At 35.0% G+C, this 22,157-nt stretch overlaps 1 protein-coding gene across 4 annotated transcripts in view; it reads left to right on the top strand.

Annotated features, from left to right (window-relative positions):
- The window catches only part of ROCK2 (Rho associated coiled-coil containing protein kinase 2), a 187,206-nt gene that overhangs the window by 130,562 nt on the left and 34,487 nt on the right, over positions 1 to 22,157 (top strand). For all 4 annotated transcript variants that reach the window (XM_072635358.1, XM_072635359.1, XM_072635356.1 and 1 more), the window contains exons 6-9: positions 9,137 to 9,281; positions 14,138 to 14,276; positions 19,710 to 19,801; positions 20,724 to 20,883. In XM_072635358.1, the coding sequence (XP_072491459.1) occupies positions 9,137 to 9,281; positions 14,138 to 14,276; positions 19,710 to 19,801; positions 20,724 to 20,883 (536 nt within the window). The remainder of the gene's footprint in view (positions 1 to 9,136; positions 9,282 to 14,137; positions 14,277 to 19,709; positions 19,802 to 20,723; positions 20,884 to 22,157) is intronic.

Below are 22,157 nucleotides of genomic sequence, written 5' to 3' on the forward strand. Positions count from 1 at the left end.
AAATGAGTAAAGTAAAGATTTGATTTTGGAGGAATGCAAATCAACTTGCCATCTCTTTGTATTAAAGTAGGCAAAATCTGGATCTTGTCTACACTCAGCTCCTTATGTGAATAAAACATATTTACCTTATTACTCTAGCAGAAAACTAGGGAGGCAAGGGTGAATCATTGTTTACTTGGAGTAAGGCTGTTGAATCTCATTCATTTGTAGATATTAAATGGAGGTTATACTTCCCATATTGTCGTCTTGCCTTATATTAAGATACATTTCTGACTTAGGCCACTCATCTTTAAGGTTCCATTTATTTGTCTGTATATAGCTATCACTTATTTGGAAAGCCAGTAGCAGAGAAAAATGATTTATCCTTTCTCTGAGGGGTATGGTTTGTTAATGAAGAGTCCCTGATTTACAATTTGGGAATGTTGTAGGAGATCCTAGCAAATTTTTGTTTTAATTTGGAACATAAAGATAAAGGGTTTTTTCATTTTTAAAGCATTCTGTAAATGACCCTTAAATTGTCTAGATTTTGCATATGAAAGTCTCTGGAACCACTTGTCATTGTTGTCCCCCCAAGTAATCCAGATTGAGAATTGATCTTGTTTCTATTTCCAAAGTGTTCATTGGATACTGTCAAGGAAGACTAGTTTGGTGGCTTGGAGGTGATATTATCACCTTGTTTCTGAGGACAGTCAATTAACATTGCAGTTGTTCTTCAGTTTCATGCCACAGAGAGAAGTGGTAGACTTTTGGGTATTTTATGAATATTTATTATTTATTTATATTGATTTAGAGCATTTTTTTCATATAGATAGCTTTGATTTCTTCTTCTGAAAACTGCATGTTCATATCTTATTTATTAGTTTAGTTAATTCTAGTTTTGTACATTTTATATCTGGAATACTGTTAGCCACTGGATAAATCTCAAGTCTTAGCAGCATGATAATCATACTTCTAAATAGCTAAGTGTGCATCTGAGTTATTAACTAACCTGGTGCAGCTATAAGGATAATTAGTACCTCACTGATCACTCCAAGTAAGGAAAATGAAGACCAGGGATGAGGCAAAGAGAAGAAAGGGAGGGAAGGATGGAGGAAGGAATCACATGAAAGATTTCCAGGGTGAACCAACTGCTGTACCCTCCTAGGTTTCAGGCTTCCAGAGACAGCAAAGGAGTATGTACTCAGGTATCAGAACAAGGTGCTGGTTGTCTATTTTGGGTCTGTTGCCAGTGGCATTTCTTCTGTTGGAGATCTTTTCCAGCCTGAGTTTACTTTCTTTTTCCTCTGTACCCCCATTCATTCACTTCATTTAGCTTATTAGGAGTGAAGTGGGCTTCTGCTTACTAAAGGGATCATGGTTACATCTGTCCCATTTTTAATTTTTAATTTTAATTTTTAAGTTCACAATGTGTACTGCCTCCCTTCATTGCTCTTCTCTTACTCCTTAGTCCTTTATACTGTGGTTTTCAAACTCATCCCTCAGATGAAACTGTTGTCTCTAAGGTTACCGGCAATCTGACAAATTTGATGTTCTTTTCTCAGTACTCAGTTCTTACAGATTTATGCTACATATAACATTGTTGATCACTCTTCCTCCTACGTATTCTCTCTTCTTTGACTCTCCTACTGTCTTTTCATTCCTCAGTCCCCTTTACTAGTTCTTCATCCATATCATACCTCCTAGCTGTGGGTGTAGCCCATGCCCTTGTTCCTGGTCCTCTTTTCCCATTATACTTTCCTAGCAGTCTTTATCGACTACTATAAGTTTGGTTATCATCCCTATGCAGATGACCTCTAGGTTTTTATATTGTGTTAGTCTTTCATGCCTCTACCCCCCAAAAAAGTGTTAATCTCTCCACTAAGCTTCAGTTCCACATCAACATGTCCAAGAGGACATAACAGATTGCATGTCCCAGGCACTTAAAAGTAAACATATCCAAAACAAAGTTCTCTCAAAGTCCCCTCTCTGCCAAACTTTCCTCTTTCTAAGGGCACCACCATTTTCCCAGGCTCTCTGTGTTTGCTAGATTGCTCACTCTCATCCGATGTATCTAAAAAATTGTGAAATCTTATCATATTGACCTCTGAAACATCTCTCCATCTTATTTTCTTCATTCACTTTAGTTCAGAAACTAATCACTTCTTAGCTAGACTATTATAATAGCCTCTGAATTGGTCTCCCTGCCTCAAGTTATTCTCACTCCAGTTCATTCTCCACAGAGCTATCAAAGTGATTTTCCTTTAACCATACCATTCCACTATTTAATAAACTCCAGTGGCTCCTTAATTGCTTGTAGGGTCAAATATAAACTCCTTGATTTGGTTTTTAAATCTTTTAATAACTTGATCCTAACCATTTTTCTACCTTAAGTATACATTACTTCCTATTGTGGGCTGGTGGATTTATTTGGGACCTAGTTGTGGACCCTTTGGGCAAAAAGTGTATTAAGATGGCTCTAAAAGTATGAGGATGAGCTCTTTAGATCTCAGAGAACTTCCTGGAGAGCTACTTTAAAATGGGGTGTGTGTGTGTGTGTGTGTGTGTGTGTGTGTGTGTGTGTGTGTGTGTGTGCATATTTACGTGTGTGTATATATATATATGTAAAATTTCTTTTTAGCATTAATTTTTTTGAAAATTTTGAGTTCTGAAATCTTTCCCTCCTTCAAATATTGAGAAGGCAAGCAGTATACTAGTTATATATCTGATAGCATATTTCCATATTAGTCGTATTGCAAAAAAAGCAAGAAAAATAAAGTGAAAAAACTGTACTTCAGTTTGCAAATAGTTTTATCAGTTGTCTCTGTGGAGGTGGATGCCATTTTTCAACATGATTCCTTTGGAATTGCCTTGGATCATTATATTGATCATTGTGTACCATTGCTGTTAGTGTGTATATTATTCTCCTGGTTCTGCTCATCTCACTTTGTATCAGTTCATATAAGTCTTTCCAGGTTTTTCTGAAACCATGCTGCTCATCATTTCTTTAGTACAGTAGTATTTCATCACAGTTATATACAACAACTTGTTCAACCACTCCCCAATTGATGGGCACCCCTTCTTTGCTACCACATAAAGAGCTACTATAAGTATTTTTGTTATATAGAACCTTTTCCTTTTCCTTAGATCTCTTTGGGATACAGACCTAGTAGTGGTATTTGCTTAGTCAAAGGATTTGCACAGTTTTATTGGCCTTTGAGCATAGTTCCAAATTGCTCTCCAGAATGGTTTGGAACAGTTCACAGTTCCACTAATGGTGGTTTAGTGTCTCAATATTTCCATATCCCCTTCAACTTCTGCTATTTTTCTTTTCTGTCTTATTAGCCAATCACATAGGTGTGAGGTGGTACCTCAGAATTGTTTTAATTTGCATTTCTCTAGTTAGTAGTGATTTTGAGCATTTTTTCATATGATCGTAAATAGCTTTAATTTCTCCTTCTGAAAACTACATGTTCATATCCTTTGACCATTTATCAATTGGGGAATGATTTGTATACTTATAAATTCTACTCAGTTCTGTATATATTTGAGAAATGAGGCCTCTATCAGAGAAATTTGCTGTAAAAAATGTTTTCTCAGTTTGTTTCCTTCTAATCTTTTTAATTTCATGTAATTAAAATTACCTATTTTATATCTAATAATGCTCTCTATCTTTTGTTTAGTTATGAATTCTTCCCTTATCCATAGATATGAAAGGTAAAATGTTTCCCCCATTTTGACCTTATTTAGGTAAACCATGTGAAATATTGGTCTGTACCTAGTTTCTGTCAAACTGCTATCTAGTTTTCTCAGCAATTTTTTTCCCATAGAGTAAGTTCTTACCCCCAAAGTTTAGATCTTTGGGTTTATCAAACACTGGATTACTATGGTCATTCACTATTGTGTGTTGTGTACCTAATCTATTCCACTGACCTATTCTTTTTCCACTGATTCTATTTCTTATCCAGTACTAGATTGTTTTGATGATTACCACTTTGTTATATAGTTTAAAATATGGCACTACTAGGCTGCTCATCATTTTATTTTTTATACTAGTAATTTGGATTTCTTTTTTTAAATTAGGTTAATCAGTGCTTCATTCATTCATTTGTTTATTTAATAAAACCAGCTCTTGGTTTTATTAGTTAAATGGGCATTTTTAATTTGCCTTTTCCTAGTTCTTTAGTTGCATGCCCAATTCATTGATCTACTCTTTTTCTCTTTTATTTATATATAAATGTAAATTTCCCCTGAAACAATGCTTTGGTTTCATTCCACAAATTTTGGAATGTTGTCTCATCATTTTCTTTAATGAAATAATTCATTGTTTTTATGATTTGTTCCTTGATTCACTCTTTAGGATTATTGTTTCCAATTAACTTTTAATCTATGCTCTCATGGCCCTTTATTAAATATAATTTTTATTGCATTATGATCTGAAAAAAGTACATTTAATATTTCAGCTTTTCCTGCCATTTGACTGTGAGGTTTTTATGGTTAGTTTTTGTGAAGGTGCCATGTCCAGATGAGAAAAAAGGCATATTCCTTTCTATGCCCATTCACTTTTCTCCAGAGATCTATCATATCTAGCTTTTCTAAGATTCTATTCATCTCTTTGACTTCTTTCTTACTTATTTTATGCTTAGATTTATCTACTTCTGAAAAGAGAAAGTTGAGGTCTGCCACTAGTATAATTTTACTCTCTATTTCCTCTTGTAATTAATTTATGTTTTTCTTTAAAAATTCCTTTAATTTTTTTTTTTAAGAAAGAATTTGGATATTATGCCATTTGGTGCATGCATGAGTACATATATATACATACACATATATGTGTGTGATTATTACTTGATTGTCTATGGTTTCTTTTAGCATGATATAGTTTCTCTGCTTATTCTTTTTAATTGCATCAATTTTTTGCTTTTGCTTTGTCTGAGGTCATATTTGCTTCCCCTGCTATTTTTACTTCAGCTGAAGCATAATAGAGTCTGCTCTAATCCTTCATTTTACCTTTGTGTGTTTTGCTATTTCAAGTATGTTTCTTGTTAAACAACGTACTTTTAGATTCTGGTTTCTAATTCATTCTGCTATCGACTTCCATTTTATGGGTGAGTACATCCCATTCACATTCACAGTTATGAACTATGCATTTTTCTCCATCCTGCTTTCTTCTGTTTATCTTTCTCTCTCCATTTTTGTCTTATCCTTCCTTTTAAGTTGTTTTGCCTCTGATGACTGCCTTCTTTTATCTGCCCACCCTTTTATCACTCCTCCACTTTCTCTTATTCCCTTCCCCTCTGACTCCCTTGTTGTTTCATTACCAATTTAGTACGTATAAATATTTCCCCTATTTGAACAAATTTAGATGTGTGAGGTTCAAGCATTGCTCTTATTTTCCCCTCTACTGGTTAAGCTCTTTACATGCCAATTTTATGTGAGATAATTTCCCTTATTTTTCTTCTTCCTTCCCCCTTCTCCCAAGGCATCCCATTTTCCCATTTATTCATTTAAAAAAACCCATTATCCCAATGTAACCAACTCACTCCCTTATCCTTTCTGTGTAGAATCGTTTTAACTGCCCAAATAATGACAAAGTTCTTAGAAGATATATGTTTCTCCTTCTGTTATAGAAAGGTTTAACTTTATTAAGTTCCTTATGCTTTCTCTTTCACATTTACCTTTTTATACTTCTCTTGAATCTTGTTTTTAAAAGTTAAGTTTTCTGTTCATCTTAGATCTTTTCATCGAGAATAGTGCTTGAAAGTCCTCCATTTTATTAAATGTCCATTTTTTTGTCCCTAGAACGGTTATAATCAGTTTGACTGGGTAGGTTATTTTTGGTTGTAATCACATTTCTTTTGCTTCCCAGAATCTTATTTTCTTGGCCCTTCATGCCTATAATGTGGTAGCCACTGTATCTTGTGTGATGTTGACTGTTTAGTTAGAGTAAGTTAGGAAATGCCAGTCTTGAACTAGGAGAACTGCTGATGAAATGTTTACCTTTTCTTATTAGAGAAGACAATGGATATAGAATGTTGCATATTTTGTTAGTTTTCTTTTGTTATAAGGGATTGATGGTCACTTGGAGGAAGGGTGGCATGGAAGTAAATGCCAATGATGAAAAATCCAAAAGACCTCCAATGTTTAGAGAAAAAAAAAAGCCAAGTAGGGTAAATTTACTTTCCCTGTCCTTTCCTTAATTCTTGTTTCAAAAGTACTATGCAGAGTTTTTAGCATAGACTCTGCTGATTGATTTTATGACAACAAAATTTGTTACTCTGGCTAAACTTAATATGAACCATACCTGAGTATGAAGTGATTCACATGATCCCATGTGCAGATTTTCTGTTATGTTTAATTTGGGCTAGTTAGAATGAACCTTAGAGTACTGAAATTAGCTGTTAAAAATGGCTATATTGTTTTTGATCAAAAGAAACTAAACATAGGAAAAAAACATGTATTCATTTATTTTTAAGATTAATTTTTAGTTTTTAACATTAACTTTAAGATTTTGAGTTCCAAATTTTCTTCCTTCCTTTCACTCCCTCATCCCCAAGACAGCACACATTCTGACATAGGCATACATGTGTGATCGTATTAAACATATTTCCACTTTAGTCATGCTGTGAAAGAAGAACCAGAACAAAAGAAAAAACTATGAGAAAGAAAAAACAAAAAATAACCAAAAAAGAGAACAAAATAGTATGCTTCAATTTGCTTTCAGACTCCATAGTCCTTTCTTTGGATGTGGATAGCATTTTCCATCATGAGTCTTTTGAAATTGTCTTAGATCATTAAAGCCTTGTATTTATAATGGAGTACAGCTAGTGTTAAGTATAGTATTTTTTTTAACCAGGATCAGAAATTTATTTATTATCTGAAAGATCATGAAAAGACACTGAAATGAAATGTCCAACATGAAAAGGTGTGGAAAGGTTGTGAACTAAACTGATAGAGGGGCTACCCATGTTAATAAAGTAATAAAGATTTTATTTATTAATATGAAAATGTATCAGTTTCCTCAAGATACAAGATTTTTGAGATTTGCTTTAAAACTGTATCTTTATCCCAAATGCCCCTGCCAGGCATGGTCACACTTCCTACACATTTCCTGAGAATCATAAAGTTAGAAGTTTAAGAAAAATGTGAAGAAATTCCTGTTATTCTAAGTCTTACAAAAAAATTCATGTTTTATATTTATATCATGAGTCTTTTTTTTTTTTACCACTATTATCTAACTTAGGTATTCTTAACCTGGGATCTGTGAATTTGTTTTTTATTAATACTTTGGTAATTAATTCAGCATAATTGGTTTCCTTTCATAATTGTAAATTTTTTGTGCATTATTTTTAAAATATTTTGTGAATAGGTCTGTCTGTAGACTTCACCATATTGCCCAAAAAGGGGTACATAACATCTTTGTTTGAAAACCTAAGCTGAGCATTATCACTTAGAGGTGGTGCTCACCATTGGTGATCTTAATCATCTACATCAATTTGAAGATAACAGCCATCATAAACTTACCTATAATCTTTTGTCACATATACATTAAAATAGAGGGACTCTATCACGGACTCACATCTAATTGTTTTCTGAACATCAAAAAAATACCAGGGATTTAAAGAAAATTGTATTTTAGAACTATGTCAATTCTTCTTAAGGATCTAAAATTACTTTACATTTTCTTGATAATTTTTATAGCACTTTTAAAGAAGAAGTGGGTGATAATCTCCACTGAGTTCAGCTCTACCTCCTTTGTTATATTGTTTCTCTTTATTCAGATGTGTCTTCATCTTATTCTGTCCTTATTTTCCCCCTAGGCCAAGCTCCTTGAAGATAGGGGCTATAATTAATAAGCTTTCCAACACTTAAAGAGTAGGTATTCCCAGCTTGTTGAACTGAATACAATTAAATTTCTCCCTTTAGCACTATTCTGCTCCTTCATATCTATAGTTGCTGAATTTTTCCTCTTTAGAACTAGCCTGTGATTAATTGAAAGTCCTAGGAATTTCCCCACCTTTCACTTATGTGGCTATGCAGGGCCTGATTTTCCTTTGTTGGAAATACACAAATTGTACTCTTGTTGATGTAACTCTCCCTTACAATAACTAGTTCATTTTAAGCCATTATATAGTCCCTAAATATTCCTCCTCTGTGGCTTTAAGGAATCTATTTCAGATAAAAAGTTATGAGTTCAGTAACAATTACCAGAAGCCCCCAGTTGGTGAAACTCTTAACATTTAGGCAGAGTTTAGAGTCTCTGTCTAAATTTACATCGATATATTATTTCTAGCTAACCCCTCCCCCTTTTTGGTAAAGCAAAATTGGGTTACTAAAATGTTTGGCTAATAAAACAGCAGATTACATAAGCATCAGGAGGGGAAATTGGATAAGAAAAAAGCATGTGTTTTCTTGGAGCTTCTTGAAACTGGTGGCGTTAACCCTAATCTTCTACTCTGATGTTTGTAGAGCCAATGGCTGTCCTTGATGACTCTCTTATCTGCCATAGGGAAGGAAAGAAGAAGATAATAAACATTAGGTGCCAAGCACTGTGTTTAGCATTTATTACAGATATTATCTCATTTGATCGTAACTCAGTCCTATCTTCTCTTTCTCCTTTGGCTGGTTGTCTTGGGGCTATTATTTCTTGACTCATCTCTTTATGACCCAGCTCCCTCCTTTCTACTTTCAGACACTTGGAATCTCTATCTGATCTTGAGATAGCTCCTTTCTTTTATACAAATTTCTTAGGACAATATCAGGTCTCCCACACAATGGCTTTGATTGATTCTATGAGGTGTACAGGCCTATATTCTAATTGCTTTAGTGAAGAAGTATTCTAACTCTAGGATAATCAATGGAACAGCACCATTACCATAATGTAAATGTCTGAATTTTTACCTAGCAAAGAAGACCTTTAGTATAGTACCTACCCTATAGAAAGCACTTAATAAATGCTTTTTTATGTATGGACTGATATGACCTCAGAAGTTTTTTCTCTTTTAAAATGCCATTTCCTAAAGGGCATAACCCCATGCCAGTTTAATTTCTCCTCATGTCAATGTGAACTTTATCAGTGGAAATTAACTCACAAAAGAGGAAGAGTTTAAGCTGGATTTAACTTTTCTTTGAGCTATGTTATTTACTTGTTGTGTTTATCCAGACGGGCATGGTACGTTGTGATACTGCAGTTGGAACACCTGATTACATATCACCTGAAGTTCTGAAGTCACAGGGTGGTGATGGCTGCTATGGACGAGAGTGTGATTGGTGGTCTGTAGGGGTTTTCCTTTTTGAGATGCTGGTTGGTGAGTAAACACGTTCTCCTGATCCTCTTCCCTTCTCTCCTCCTCCCACCCCACTTGAGTAGATAAAATTATGTCTGTGCAAGTCAATAGTCATTTATTAAGTACCAGGCACTGTACTAAGTTCTTGGGATGAAAAGACAGGCAAAAACCAGTACTTTCTCTCAAGGAACTCACAAACTAATGAGGTAGACAACATGAAAAGAACTATGTACAAACAAGATAGGATAAATTTTAAGATAAATTGTAGATGACCCCAATAGCAAAGCACTAGCATTAAGGTAGATCAGGAAGGGCTTTGTGCAGAAGGTGAGATTTGAGTTGGGACTGGAGGGAAACCAGGAGGCAGAGATGTGGCGGAATTATGAGCATAGGGGATAACCCGTAAAATGGGTGAAATTAGGTGATGGAATGTATCATTCAAGAAGTAGCAAGGAGGCCAATGTCACTGAAATATAGAATGTTAGGGGGCACCATGGAGGGGTTAAAATGTAAGAAGATGAGACAACGAGGAAGAGGCCAGGTTTTGAAGGGCTTTAAAAGCCAAACAGAAGAGTTTGTACTTGGTCCTGGAGACAATATGAAGCCACTAGAATTTATTGAATATGGGGTGACTTGGTCAGATCTGCACTTTAGGAAAATCAATTTGGCAACTGACAGGAGGATAAACTGGAATGGGGAGAGACTTGAGGCAGAGTGACCAGCCACAAAATTATGGCAGTATTCCAGCTTTTTTTGAGAGATGTTGCACTTACAAGAGATATAGGACTTGGCAACTGATTGGACATGGAAAATGAGAGATAGGATTTGAAGATGATGACCTGGGTAACTGGGAGGATGTTGTTGCCCTTGACAGTAATAGGAAAGTTTGGAGGAGGGAGTGGGTTTGGAGGGAAAGATAATGAGTTGAGTTTGAGATTTTTGTGGGGCATCTGTTTCAAGGTTTTTAATAGGTTGTTGGAGATTCCAGGAATACAGTTTTCAGAAGAGTGATTAGGGATAGATAAATAAATCTGGGAGTCCTCTCTGAGGTGATCATTGAATTCATGAGAGATGATGAGATCACCAAGAGACATAGTATGGAGGAAGAAGTGGACAAGTCCCCGGACAAACCCCAGAGGGGCACCTAGTTCACAGGCTGTACAGAGACTTGAGAAGTTGTGATCAGCCAAGGAGGAGGAACCAGAAGAGAACAATGTGATGAAAACCCAGAGGAGAGAGTATCAAAGAGAAGAGGATGATGGACAGTGTCAAAGGTTGCAGAAAGGTCAAGAAGGATAAGGATTGAGGAAAGGCAATTGGATCTGACAGATAGGTCATTGGTAGCTGCAGAGAGCTTTCAATTTCATGAGATCAGAAACCAGCAGACGAGAGTTAAGTAGAGTGAGAGAAAGGAAGTACAGGCACTGACTGTTGTGCTTGCCTATGCTGACTTCATAGCAGTTGTATCTTTAAGTAAGGCTGGGGTCAGAAGGATTCTGATGCTTCCTTGTAATTAAGAAATATGGAAAATGAAGCAAAATTTTAGGAGAATTTGATTAAGTTGTGGTTTGGATGCTATCTTGTTAACAGAATGAAAAACTGCTTCAGGATTTATTTCCAGGATTTAATTTGAGTAGAATGGAGTATGGGAAGAATTCTACTAGGAAGGAAAATTCTTAATTTTCTTATAAAAACCTTTTATGCTAAGGATAGATTGGCCAAAAAAATATAGCTATAACTGAAGTAGTTTCTATTCTAGTGTTTCATAGATCAAGCATATTGGTTGAAAACATTTTATTCATCAGAGAATCATGAAATTTTAAAACTAGAAGAATCTGATAGTTAATTTACTCACATCTACACATTTTAAAGATGAAGAAACAGAAATCCAGCAAGTTTGGTATGCCCAAGATCATATAGTGGCAGTGTGAGGACTAGAACTCAAGTCTCTTGATTTTCACTTCATGGTTGTTTCATTGTACCATGAGATTTTTGATACTCATTTTAGCAGAAAATCAAAGCATTTAGAAGTTGACATTTGACCAAGAGTAGTTTTAGTGCTTTTTTAGGTAACCAAATATAGTTCTATTCAGCATCTGGGGCACAAATTTTTTTAAAGGGTCAGGGCCTTGAATTAGATTGAATTTTAAATAGCTAAAGTAATATGACACATAATTATAATAAGCATTTATACTTTGAGTTTCTAAAGTTACTGGACACCAAATGTAATATCTCCTCATATGGAATTGACCTTATTTAAATGTTGCTCATTCCACTTAGATTATGTGATGGATTTTTTTAACGTTTTAGCCCGCAGAAAGCAGACTTTATTAGAAAAAGGAATATTTCTGGTATTAGAGAGATTCATCCTTTATCAAATGTATTTATAATTGTATTTTAATGAGAGAACATTTAGAGTTGGGTCCATTAACATTTCTCTTCTCATTCTGTCCAAATCAAGATTTGAACAATTTTAAGGGTATTTTTTCTTCTCTATGCCACAGTATCTCTCCATTTCCCCTCTTGTTTTCCCCTACATCTCTCCTCACCCCCCTTCTTTCTTCACTCCTCCTTGCACAGAGTAAGTAATAAGGCATGCTGAGAGAAAGACAGGAAGAAGAATGTGCCAGGCAAATCAACCCCCCACCCCACCTTGATCATCGTCTCCTCTCAGGAACTGATGAAGACAGCTTAAGACTGTATCCAGGAACGTTAGGAATAACCATGCTTCTAGCCCAGTGCCCTCGACCATCATCCTGAGAAACAACTCCTGTGGACATAAAACCTTTTGATGACTTACGCACATGCTATAGTCATAGCTAAAAAGGAAGTTCTTGCCAACAAAATCCTTGGCACTGTCAAATGATTCAGTATCAGAAACCGATCAGATTTTTATCAGGGGAAATGATATTAAAGAAGAAGCATTACTATCTGCTTTGCCACTGCACCCTAAACACTATGGGACCTTTCCATATTAATTGCAGGCAAAACTTTCCATATGTGTATTGTCTCCCCCAATAGAATGTGAGCTCCCTGAGAGAGTAGAAACTGTCTTAGGTTTTCTGTTTGCATCTTCAGTGCTTTAGCACAGTGCTTTTCATATAGTAAGCACATAATAAATGCTTTATTCATTAATTTCCTGGTTTTTTAATACATTTAATACATTTTTAATACAAATCTGGCTAAGGTTATCAGAGACTAAATTAGATGGCTTCTTCAGGATCACTTCTCATAATGAAAATATGATAAAACAATACTTGTATAACATTTAACTTTGGAAACTTAATAGGGGAGTGCACTGTTTTTATTGGATAAGATGATTTCTAGAGAGAAGATGAGCCTGAAAAAAATTTCAGTTGTAGAAATCATTGTTAGAACAGTTCTCAAGAATTTGGAATGAATAACTAATAGGAGTAGTAGGGCTTTGTTCTTGTGGCTTGAAGTGGTTTCCTCAGGTGCAAGTTATTTTCTTTGATCTCTTAGACTACTGTTCTGGGTATGCAGATAGATCATTTTTACCTTTCTTCTCAAGACGTCAGAGCGTGACCCAGTCAGAGAATGGCCTACTTCATTTGAGGGCTTTGTTTTATAGTCTTTGTACTTGTTCTCTTTGTTAATACCCTCTTTTCTCAGCTAACTGGTTCTCCCTCTTCCCCCTTTCATCTGATGATGCATTAAAGTGAATCCAATACCCTTTTCTTGTTATCACCATACTCACATTCTACTTCAGAAACTAAAAAAAGTATTTCTTGGAAGTAGTAATTTAACTTATTTGGAGAAAGCAGCTATCTTTCTTTTACATTTTGTTTAAGACATGATATACCGTTTTCTCATAACTTTCCCATAACCCCACTGAGAATTGACACATTTCACTGACTCAGTTGAGTTTAGTAACAGTAATTTGCTGTATTTCTGAGATTGGTCTGTTTCTCGTTCAGTTTCTTAACTTTAAGTTGCTACTTTGAACTCTATAAGGAGGATCAACAATGGATTATATTTATATATTATGATCATATATTTATGGATCTCCTCCAGGGATGGTTCTCTCTGGTCTCTAAAAAAATTATCTATATCCTTTCTGGGGTTTTGGAGGGGGGTGAAGGATGGGGACCACTGTTCAGGGGTGGGGAACCTGAGGTCATATATGACTCTCTATGTCCTCGAGTGCAGCTCTTTGGTTGAATCCAAATTTCACAGAACAAATCCCCTTAATAAAAGAATTTGTTTTGTAAAACTTGGACTCAGTCAAAAGGCCACACCCAAGGACCTAGGAGCTGCAGGTTCCCCACCCCTAATGATCTGAGCATTTAGTTTCTTTTAGTGCTAATAGAATTACCATCAATATCATTCATGGAACTAGAGACTCACTCGTTGTTAAGGTGCTGGAAGGGCTGTTAGCTCTAGTAGTTTGAAGGTGAATCTTTAAAAGATTAGCCCTAATAATAAATCTTCAAAATTCAGGGAAGGAAAGGTTAAGATGAAATAGGACGTAGACAGAAGTTTAAGTAGAGGAACCAATTCTTTTCATGAGCTCAGAATATTTTTTGGTTCTGTTAAAATTCTTGACACTTTTAAAAGACTGGACTTTCTGACCTGATCCAATAGTTCATCAAACTGAGATTTTTTTTTTTCTGATTTAGCTGGCACTGTATCTTTTATATCATCATTATCCACATTCATATGAGAAATAAATGAATTTGAATTTTATATCCAACATTTGTTTCTTTTTAATGTTTTTGTATTTACTTAGCATTTAATTTTCCCCAATTACATGTAAAAACAATTTTTAAACATTTGTTTTTAAAACTTTGAGTTCCAAAATTTAAATATGTTTTGAATCAATTTACTTTTCATTATTTTGTTACTTTGAAATTTAGGGGACACTCCATTTTATGCAGATTCACTTGTGGGAACATATAGTAAAATTATGGATCATAAAAATTCACTAAATTTCCCAGAAGATGCAGAAATATCCAAGCATGCGAAGAATCTCATATGTGCTTTCTTGACTGACAGGTAGGTGTACATTTAAATTTCTTTACAAATTCTTTGAAATTTGTTATAAATGAATATATAGTCAATTCCCAATTATTAGCATGTAAAATAATCTAAATACCTAATCACAATACATTAGAACTGGGAGAACTTTAGAGATCATCCTGTACAGCTCCCTTATTTTATAAAGAATGAAACAAGACCCAAAAAGAGGAAATCAATTTTCTTAAGTCATAGGGTTGAAATCTAGGTGTTCAGTGCTTCTAATACTTTATTTCTACATTTCATTATTAAGAGGCACTATGGTGCAGGGTGGAGAATCTGCTGCCTCGAGGCCACAAGTGGCCATCTAGGTCCTCAAGTGTGGCCCCTTGATCAAATCCAAACTTAACAGAACAAATCCCCATAATAAAGAATTTGTTCTGTAATATTTGGACTCTGTCAAAAGGCTGCACTTCAGGACCTAGAGGGCCATATATGGCCTCCACACTGCAGGTTCTCCACCCCTGTGATGGAGATTCTACCTTGGAATCAAGATGATGACCTGAGTTGAGATCTTTTCAGTGACTTCTACGGCAGGTTGCTGAACCTTTCAGCATCTCTTCACTTAACACTAGGCAGCACTTTTTGAGTTGCAGGGTATAGAGTAGTTGCTGACCTATATTGATAGGGGGAGTTCCTTTTTTAAAAAATAAGTATATGCAGAATAAAATAAACATAAGCATAGAGAAAAATATAAAATGAGCAAATTAATACAAAGTAGTTTCATTACAAAGTGGTTTAAGAAATAAGACACACTAGCATCTAGAAAGATTGTTCTTCAGTTTGTTCTCTCATCTGTAAAATGGGGCTGAAAATATCTCTTTTATCACTTGCCAGGTTATTATAAGGATCAAATATGATGTATATAAAGTTTTTTGCAAACCTTTTTGTTTTGCAAATAAAAATGTTATATGAATGCTTGTTATATGTTGGCTTTGAGGATAATCTGAATTACTTAAAAGTACTGTGTTAGCTTTTTCCAACTACTCTGAATGCTATTGAGTTATGCCTTTCAGTTCACCAAAATTAAATTTATTTTAAAATGAAACTAAACAAACAAATTAAGAAGATAAGCCTTCTGAAAAATTAATCATATAAAGCATTCTGAAGACACTTATTCATTTGAATGATCTGTACTTTGCATCCTTTAATTGTACCTTCTTAATTGAAGAGAGCTGTTTGTGGGACAGAATGCCCTAAAAACGCCCAGACTTTAAAACCATTTCTGTTTGTCCTTAGAATGCTTTTTAATTTACATTTGAATATGAGACATTGTGAGCTGCAAATTCATAAGCCTTTGAAGCTAAGTAATTGATCCATGCTCTGAAGACCAACGATTGAGCTAAAATGCTATCTGCTCAACTCTTTCCCTGGCATCATCCTTTATTAACAAATGCATATCATATTCTTTTAGATGAATGCAGAATACTACCTGAAGCCAGAAGAACTAATATTCGAACTTTTGCTCTCTAACCTTTAGCAGATCAATTACTCTCTCAGGTTTCAGTCTGTTTTTCTGTAAAATGAAAAGCTTAGATTCATCTTTCCTATCTATAAAATTTCTCTGATTTTATGATTCTTTACTCCATACATTCATTGTCTGTCTGATGCATGTCCTCCAGGAATGGGTGAAGTGTTTAGATCCAAAAGGACTTTCTTAATAGCTGAGTTTTGGATTTAGCTCAAATCATAAATATCTCAAAGGTAAATTATAGTAGAGCTAATTTTGGGGGGGAGTGGGAGAAATTTAAATGTCTAATTTAAAATTATTAAATTAAAAAATTTTTAATTGTTGCTTCTTAACAATTCTACTGAGAGTTTTGTGAGAAACCGAATACAGTAAGTTAGAGGAATAAGCACTGCATTTACAGTCTGAGGACCTTCTATCTTGCTCCAATTAACTTATAACTTGTGTCTGTGAGCAGTTTATCTCTCTGGGCCAGAAGTTTTTCATTTGTGAAAGGAAATCATTGGATTAAATTACTTCTAATGTACCTACTAGGTTGATATGTTCTTTATAGTCTCTTTCTGCTCTGAAATCCCTTGAGAATCTAAGATAAAATGAACTTTACAGATAATCTTTAGATGACATTTTTTCTACTGGTTAGTAAAGAAATGACTCAGCAGTTATTTGGACAGTGTCTTAACTTTTGTTCCTTATGTTATTGAAAACACTGGCATTTAAATACATACCATCATGTATATGCAATATAAACGTTTTACCAATGCTTTTCCTAACATCTCTGCCACTTTCCAGTGATCCCTCTGTTGAGGTTATAGGGGTGCTTGGGACCCCAAAATACCAACACTCCAGGTCCTGCCCAAATGAATTTGACTCAAGTCTTCTTTTAGCCAAAGAAAAAAGTTTATTAAAGATCTGCTGTACTGGATTGACTCTTAAACCTCACCATTTGTGAAACTTTTGTTCACATGCGTTCCAGATAGAATCTGAGCTAGATTGAATCTGAGCACTTTTCATGGAAATGGGATGGGTCTTATATACAGAAAGACTGTGGGAAGGATCTAGAGGTGGTCTAGTAGTCTGGGAGGGGAGAGGGTCTATAAAGGGTCTTGAGGAGTCTGAGGAGGATCTTGATGGGATTGGGGTGACAAGATGTCATAACCAAGAGAATGGGATTTTGATGGGATCAAGGGTGGGAAGCACCTGGAGGCAATTGGACAAAGCCATAATGAAAGGTTTGTGGCCTCCAGAGAACACCAAATCAAGTGGGAAGATTCAAGGAGAGTTCAGGGGGGTTCCCAGAGGCTATCATTCCCTCCTCAGACAAATGGGACCGAAATTCTTTTGGGGTAAGGAGTAAAGGTCTTGGCTTCTGAAACTGCTTCCTGCTGGCAAGGGTCGTAGAGCTGTCCCTGCCTTGCTGGGTCCTGTTCAGGGGGAGTGGAGCCTGAGCAATCAACTGGAAATTGATGGCTTGCACTCTGGAGGAGACAAACCTGGCAAGGAGGTTAAGCACACAAGGATCAAACAGGCACAAAAGGACTACAGAGAAAAGATGATTTCCCTAGCATAAAAGACAATTTTCCTGGAGGGAATTAAAGATGACTATGACAAGACCAAAACATAAAAGGAAAAGGGTATATTTGATAGGAGAGTCTTTTGCTGTCAGAGATCCCTTTTCTTTCCAAATTGTTCCATAGGTATGTAGAACATGGAAAGCATATTTTGAATCGCTAAAAACATTTGCTGGCCTAGGGGCGGGGTCAGGTCCTAAGGAATGGGTTAGGACTCCCAAAGTCTGTCCTCTCCTTTCATCAACCTATAGAATGAAAGGTTTTCCTAGATTGGATAGAGCTAATGCTATAGTGGTGGTCAGTTTTGTTTTCAAAGTCTCAAAAGCTTTAACCTGGTTGGGGCTCCACTCTAGAGGGAGTAAGTTAAGGCCGTGAGTAGCAATTAATAGTTGCAGACCCCTCCCTGGCAAGGAAATGGGATATGGCTTTGGGAGGTCTCCTTGAATCTTCTCACTTGATCTGAGGCCATAAGCCTTTCATTATTGCTTTGTCCACCTGATTCTCTTGGTCCTGACCTCTAGTCACTCCAGGCCCATTAAGATCCTCCTTAGACTCCTCCTCAAGACCCTCCCTAGACCCCTCCTCCCAGACTACCAAACCACCCCCCACAGTCTTTCTGTATATAAGACCCATCCCATTTCCATGAAGGTGCTCAGATTCAATCTAGCTCAGATTCTACCTGGCACGCATGTGAATACAAGTTTCACAAGTGGTGAGACTCATTAAGAGTCAACCCAGTATGGCAGATCTTTAATAAACTTTGTTTATCTATTTGGCTAAAAGAAGGCTTGAGTCGAATTCCTTTGGACAGGACCTGGGATGCCTTTTTTTTGAGTCTCAAGCACCCCTAATCTTAACACCTCCCTTAACAAAGAAGTGCTGTTAAGCAAAATAAAATGACACACTAATCTGATAACTCATGCCTCCTTCAGTACCTATAGCCTATCACTTTTTCTTTTTCCCTTTTTCTTTGTTTTTGCCAAGAAAAGGAAGGCATAATTTGTTACCAGTGTTCTGGAGAAGGAAAAGAATAGAAATTTAAACATCTGAATTACTTATATATCTTTGAGTCTCACCTAATTCATCTTTAGTCTCCTTTTCTCATATAATTTTAATACATTTAAATTGGTAATATAATTGCTCTAAATTGTAGAAGTCTGAAGAATGTTAGTAATGTGTTGAGGAGAAATCATTAAATTTCTAACTATTGATAAACTTACTTGTTGTAAACTTAGATTGACTGATACTTTTTCTGTAGAATGTTGTCTCTTTTTGGGAAAGAATATTTATTTTTATTGATGCCTTTTGCTCTTAAACCACAGTCATCACTCATGCCCAATGAACTCTCCATTGCAACAGAGAAAAATAGTTAAGTAAAAACAACTGACAGTGTCTGTGTCTATTTAGTACATTGTACTTGTAATCCTCTACTTCTCTATTTAATGAAAAAAGTTGAAATGCTATCTGTTTTTTTTTTTATCTGATGGAATGTGGTCTGTTGCAAAAAAAAAAAAAAAAGGATCGTATAAGCATGTTGAGTGAGGCTTCAGTCAAGGAAGGGAATTCGTTCATGAAAGGGCTGCTTTAGTAGCTTTCCCCCTACTTCTGTAGTTGAAGGAATGATTACTGTATGGGGAAGAGATACTTAAGTCAGTTTAATGCCATAAATGTGACCAAGAGTACTTCCCCCAAAATGTGTGTAGGTTTTCCTGTTTATATTAAATATAACTCTTGGAATTTATTAAAAACAGCCACTCTATAGCTACATGATTACAATTGAGGCACTGAAAGTAAAAAAGAAGAATGAAATTATTTGCACAGTTTATCCCTGTCATACCCAGAGCCATGACTTTTACATATAAATAGATGATAGTCATATGTAGAATTTTCCATTTTTTAATTACTTCAAATGTTTTGGCAAAAATACTGAGAGTTCTTTTTTTTTGCAGAAGGGGTAGTGGAGCTTTTAAGAATATAAATATCAGAGAAATTTTGAATAACTCTTTGTGTCCTAAACCAGACCTCCCTTCATGTACCTCTTATAGTTCATCATGTGGTTTGGCAGCCTCTAAATTTACGTTTTTTGTTTTTTTAAAGCTCTGGACTGTGTGTGCTCTCTTTCTATACCAGATTGAGATGGAAAAATGTTTCCCCTCACGTGGCACATTTACCCTTCCAGCCATTTTGGTGCATCTTTTGAATGCTGATAAAGTAACTTTTATAAAATTTGTTCCTAACTCTTCTCTAACTCTCTTTTGGATTTAATAATTAAAGAAATATCAGATTATTGCCAAAAAGAATCTATTTTTATTTCAACTTTTCCATAGACTTTTTTTCTCTTTATCATAATGTAACTGAATCAATTGATATGTTTAGGGAGGTGCGACTTGGGAGAAATGGTGTAGAAGAAATCAAACAGCATTCTTTCTTTAAAAGTGATCAATGGAATTGGGATAACATAAGAGAGAGTAAGTATTTCAATTAAAATATGTCATGTCATCATTTAAAAATGATCAGATTGATAACTATTTTGGATTATGAGAATATTCATTTCTAAATTTAAAGATTTCTGTGTATACTTTTTCTATACAGCAGTTTTCATAATCATAACATTTTTCTACTGCTTTAAAGATGATATTAGAATTATATAGCATCAAAAGAAACCTTTAAAATTTGTCTAGTTTAAGGAATCGTGAATTTTATTATTTAATAGGGAAAATAGTCAATTAAAATATAATTAATTATATTAGTCAAATATTTATTGAAAGACCCTCCTATATGATGAACATTATTAGGCACAATGAATTTATTTTAAGTTTTCTGTGCAATTTTTATTTTACAGATAGAAAGTTATGATGTAGAAATAGAAAGATTTTATTTTTCTACTTTAGACTGATTTTTTTTAAAGAAAGCTCTGGCATTTGTAAAAGTGGCCTATATTAACTATTTGCTTCAGAAAACAGGTGTTTTTTATGTGATATCACATTTTTTAAAGTTTGTGCAAAATTAATGTATTACTTTGGCATCAGATTTTTGTTCTAATGCAAGTACTTTCTTGATATTGTTATGCTAAAATGACAAACATAAGATAAAAAAATGTGTAGCAGCTTAAGGTTACAGTTGAAGTATTTATTAAAGTCAGATTATTTATTCCATTTTTTTAGTTTCAGGTAAAAATCAATTTGCTTCCTGGTCTCTCTCTCTTGGTTCCTCCTTTTAAAAGCAGATCTGATATTTCAAACCTTTTATTTTCCTTTGAAAGATAAATTTGTATCATAATACAAAATATACAATTAGCAACATGTATCATGTGATATTGCCAGATCTATGAAATGTTTCCTTTTACCTCTTTAGAAGTAGTAAAATCACTATTTTATTTTTTCCTTATAGCTGCAGCTCCAGTAGTACCTGAACTCAGCAGTGACATAGATAGCAGCAATTTTGATGACATTGAAGATGATAAAGGAGATGTGGAAACCTTTCCAATTCCTAAAGCCTTTGTGGGAAACCAACTACCTTTTATAGGTTTTACCTACTATAGCGAAAATTTGTATGTGATTGATTAAAAAGAGTGTTTTCCTTAACTTTCTAAAATTTTTCTGTCTTTTAAATGTTCAACAGATTGATTTTAGTTTATATTGTTTAGATTTGGAATGTAAAATAATGAATTTTATAATATTGAAACATGCTTTGTTAATATTTTTAAGCCTAGAGACATCTAATATAATATGTAATTGGAGGTCTTATATTCTTATTTTGCACAACTCACACAAAATAGTTTTGTTTACTTGCTTTTATTATTTGCCTTATGAGTCATTCATTGAACAAATATATATTAAGTGTAAGACTCTACGAGGTATTCTGGAGCATACAAAGACAAATGATAGGCCCTGGCCTCAGGGAGCTTCAAATTAAGTAGGTAAGATAAGACAAGTGTACAAGTAATCAAAAGAAAATGTTCTTAGTGCAATGCAGGTTCAGAGGGTCTCTGGTTAGACCCGGAGCAGGTGGATCTTCATGGAGAAGGTGGCCTTTGAACTAAGCCTTGGAAGATGAGTAGGATTTAGGGGAAATGGCATTCTAGATCACAGGAATGATATGAACAGAAATGCAAAGGTAGGGCAGTTATAGAAATTCAGGTAGAGTACAGAGTGTGAGAAATTGAAGAGATGTGGTAGAAAAGGCATGTTGATACTAGCTCATGAAGGGCCTTGAATATCAAGCTAGTGTGGTTGAGCTGTAATTCGAAGTGGGAATTACAGTGGGAAATTACAATGGGAATTACAGTGGGAAGCCTCTGATATTTTCCAAATAGAGGTAACATGTTTTTTAGGACGATTATTACAGCAGTGATGTGATAGATTAGACAAGGGATATCCTGTTCCTTTATTATTTGAAATGATTGAAGCTAGATCATCCCCGAGGTCAGTAAGCATTTATTAAGTGCCTACTAATGTGTGAGGCATTGGCCATAAGAGTTCATTTCTGCTCAGTGACTGAAAAAAGGAATGTTGAATTTTTGTTGAATTTTTCTAATAGTGGTAATCTTGGAAAGAACAGATTCAGTGAAATAGTTAGAGATGAGAATCTCAAGTTATAGAGAATTAAGTGGATGATAAGAAAATAGATGGCTTTAGTATAGACCTTATTCCATTGTGTATGGCAGTAAAGAAATGAGAGAAGATAATTTTTTGGGATAGTCAGTGTGTTTGTCCTTCGTTGCTGAAGAAGACCATGCCATCAGAGAAATAATGACGTGACTTACACTTGACTTTGTTTTGAGTAAGGGAGGGCTATGCAGGTCACCAGCCTCACTTCTCCTCC

The sequence above is a fragment of the Notamacropus eugenii genome, chromosome 1, assembly GCF_028372415.1.
Source record: "Notamacropus eugenii isolate mMacEug1 chromosome 1, mMacEug1.pri_v2, whole genome shotgun sequence".
Taxonomy (NCBI): Eukaryota; Metazoa; Chordata; class Mammalia; order Diprotodontia; family Macropodidae; genus Notamacropus; species Notamacropus eugenii.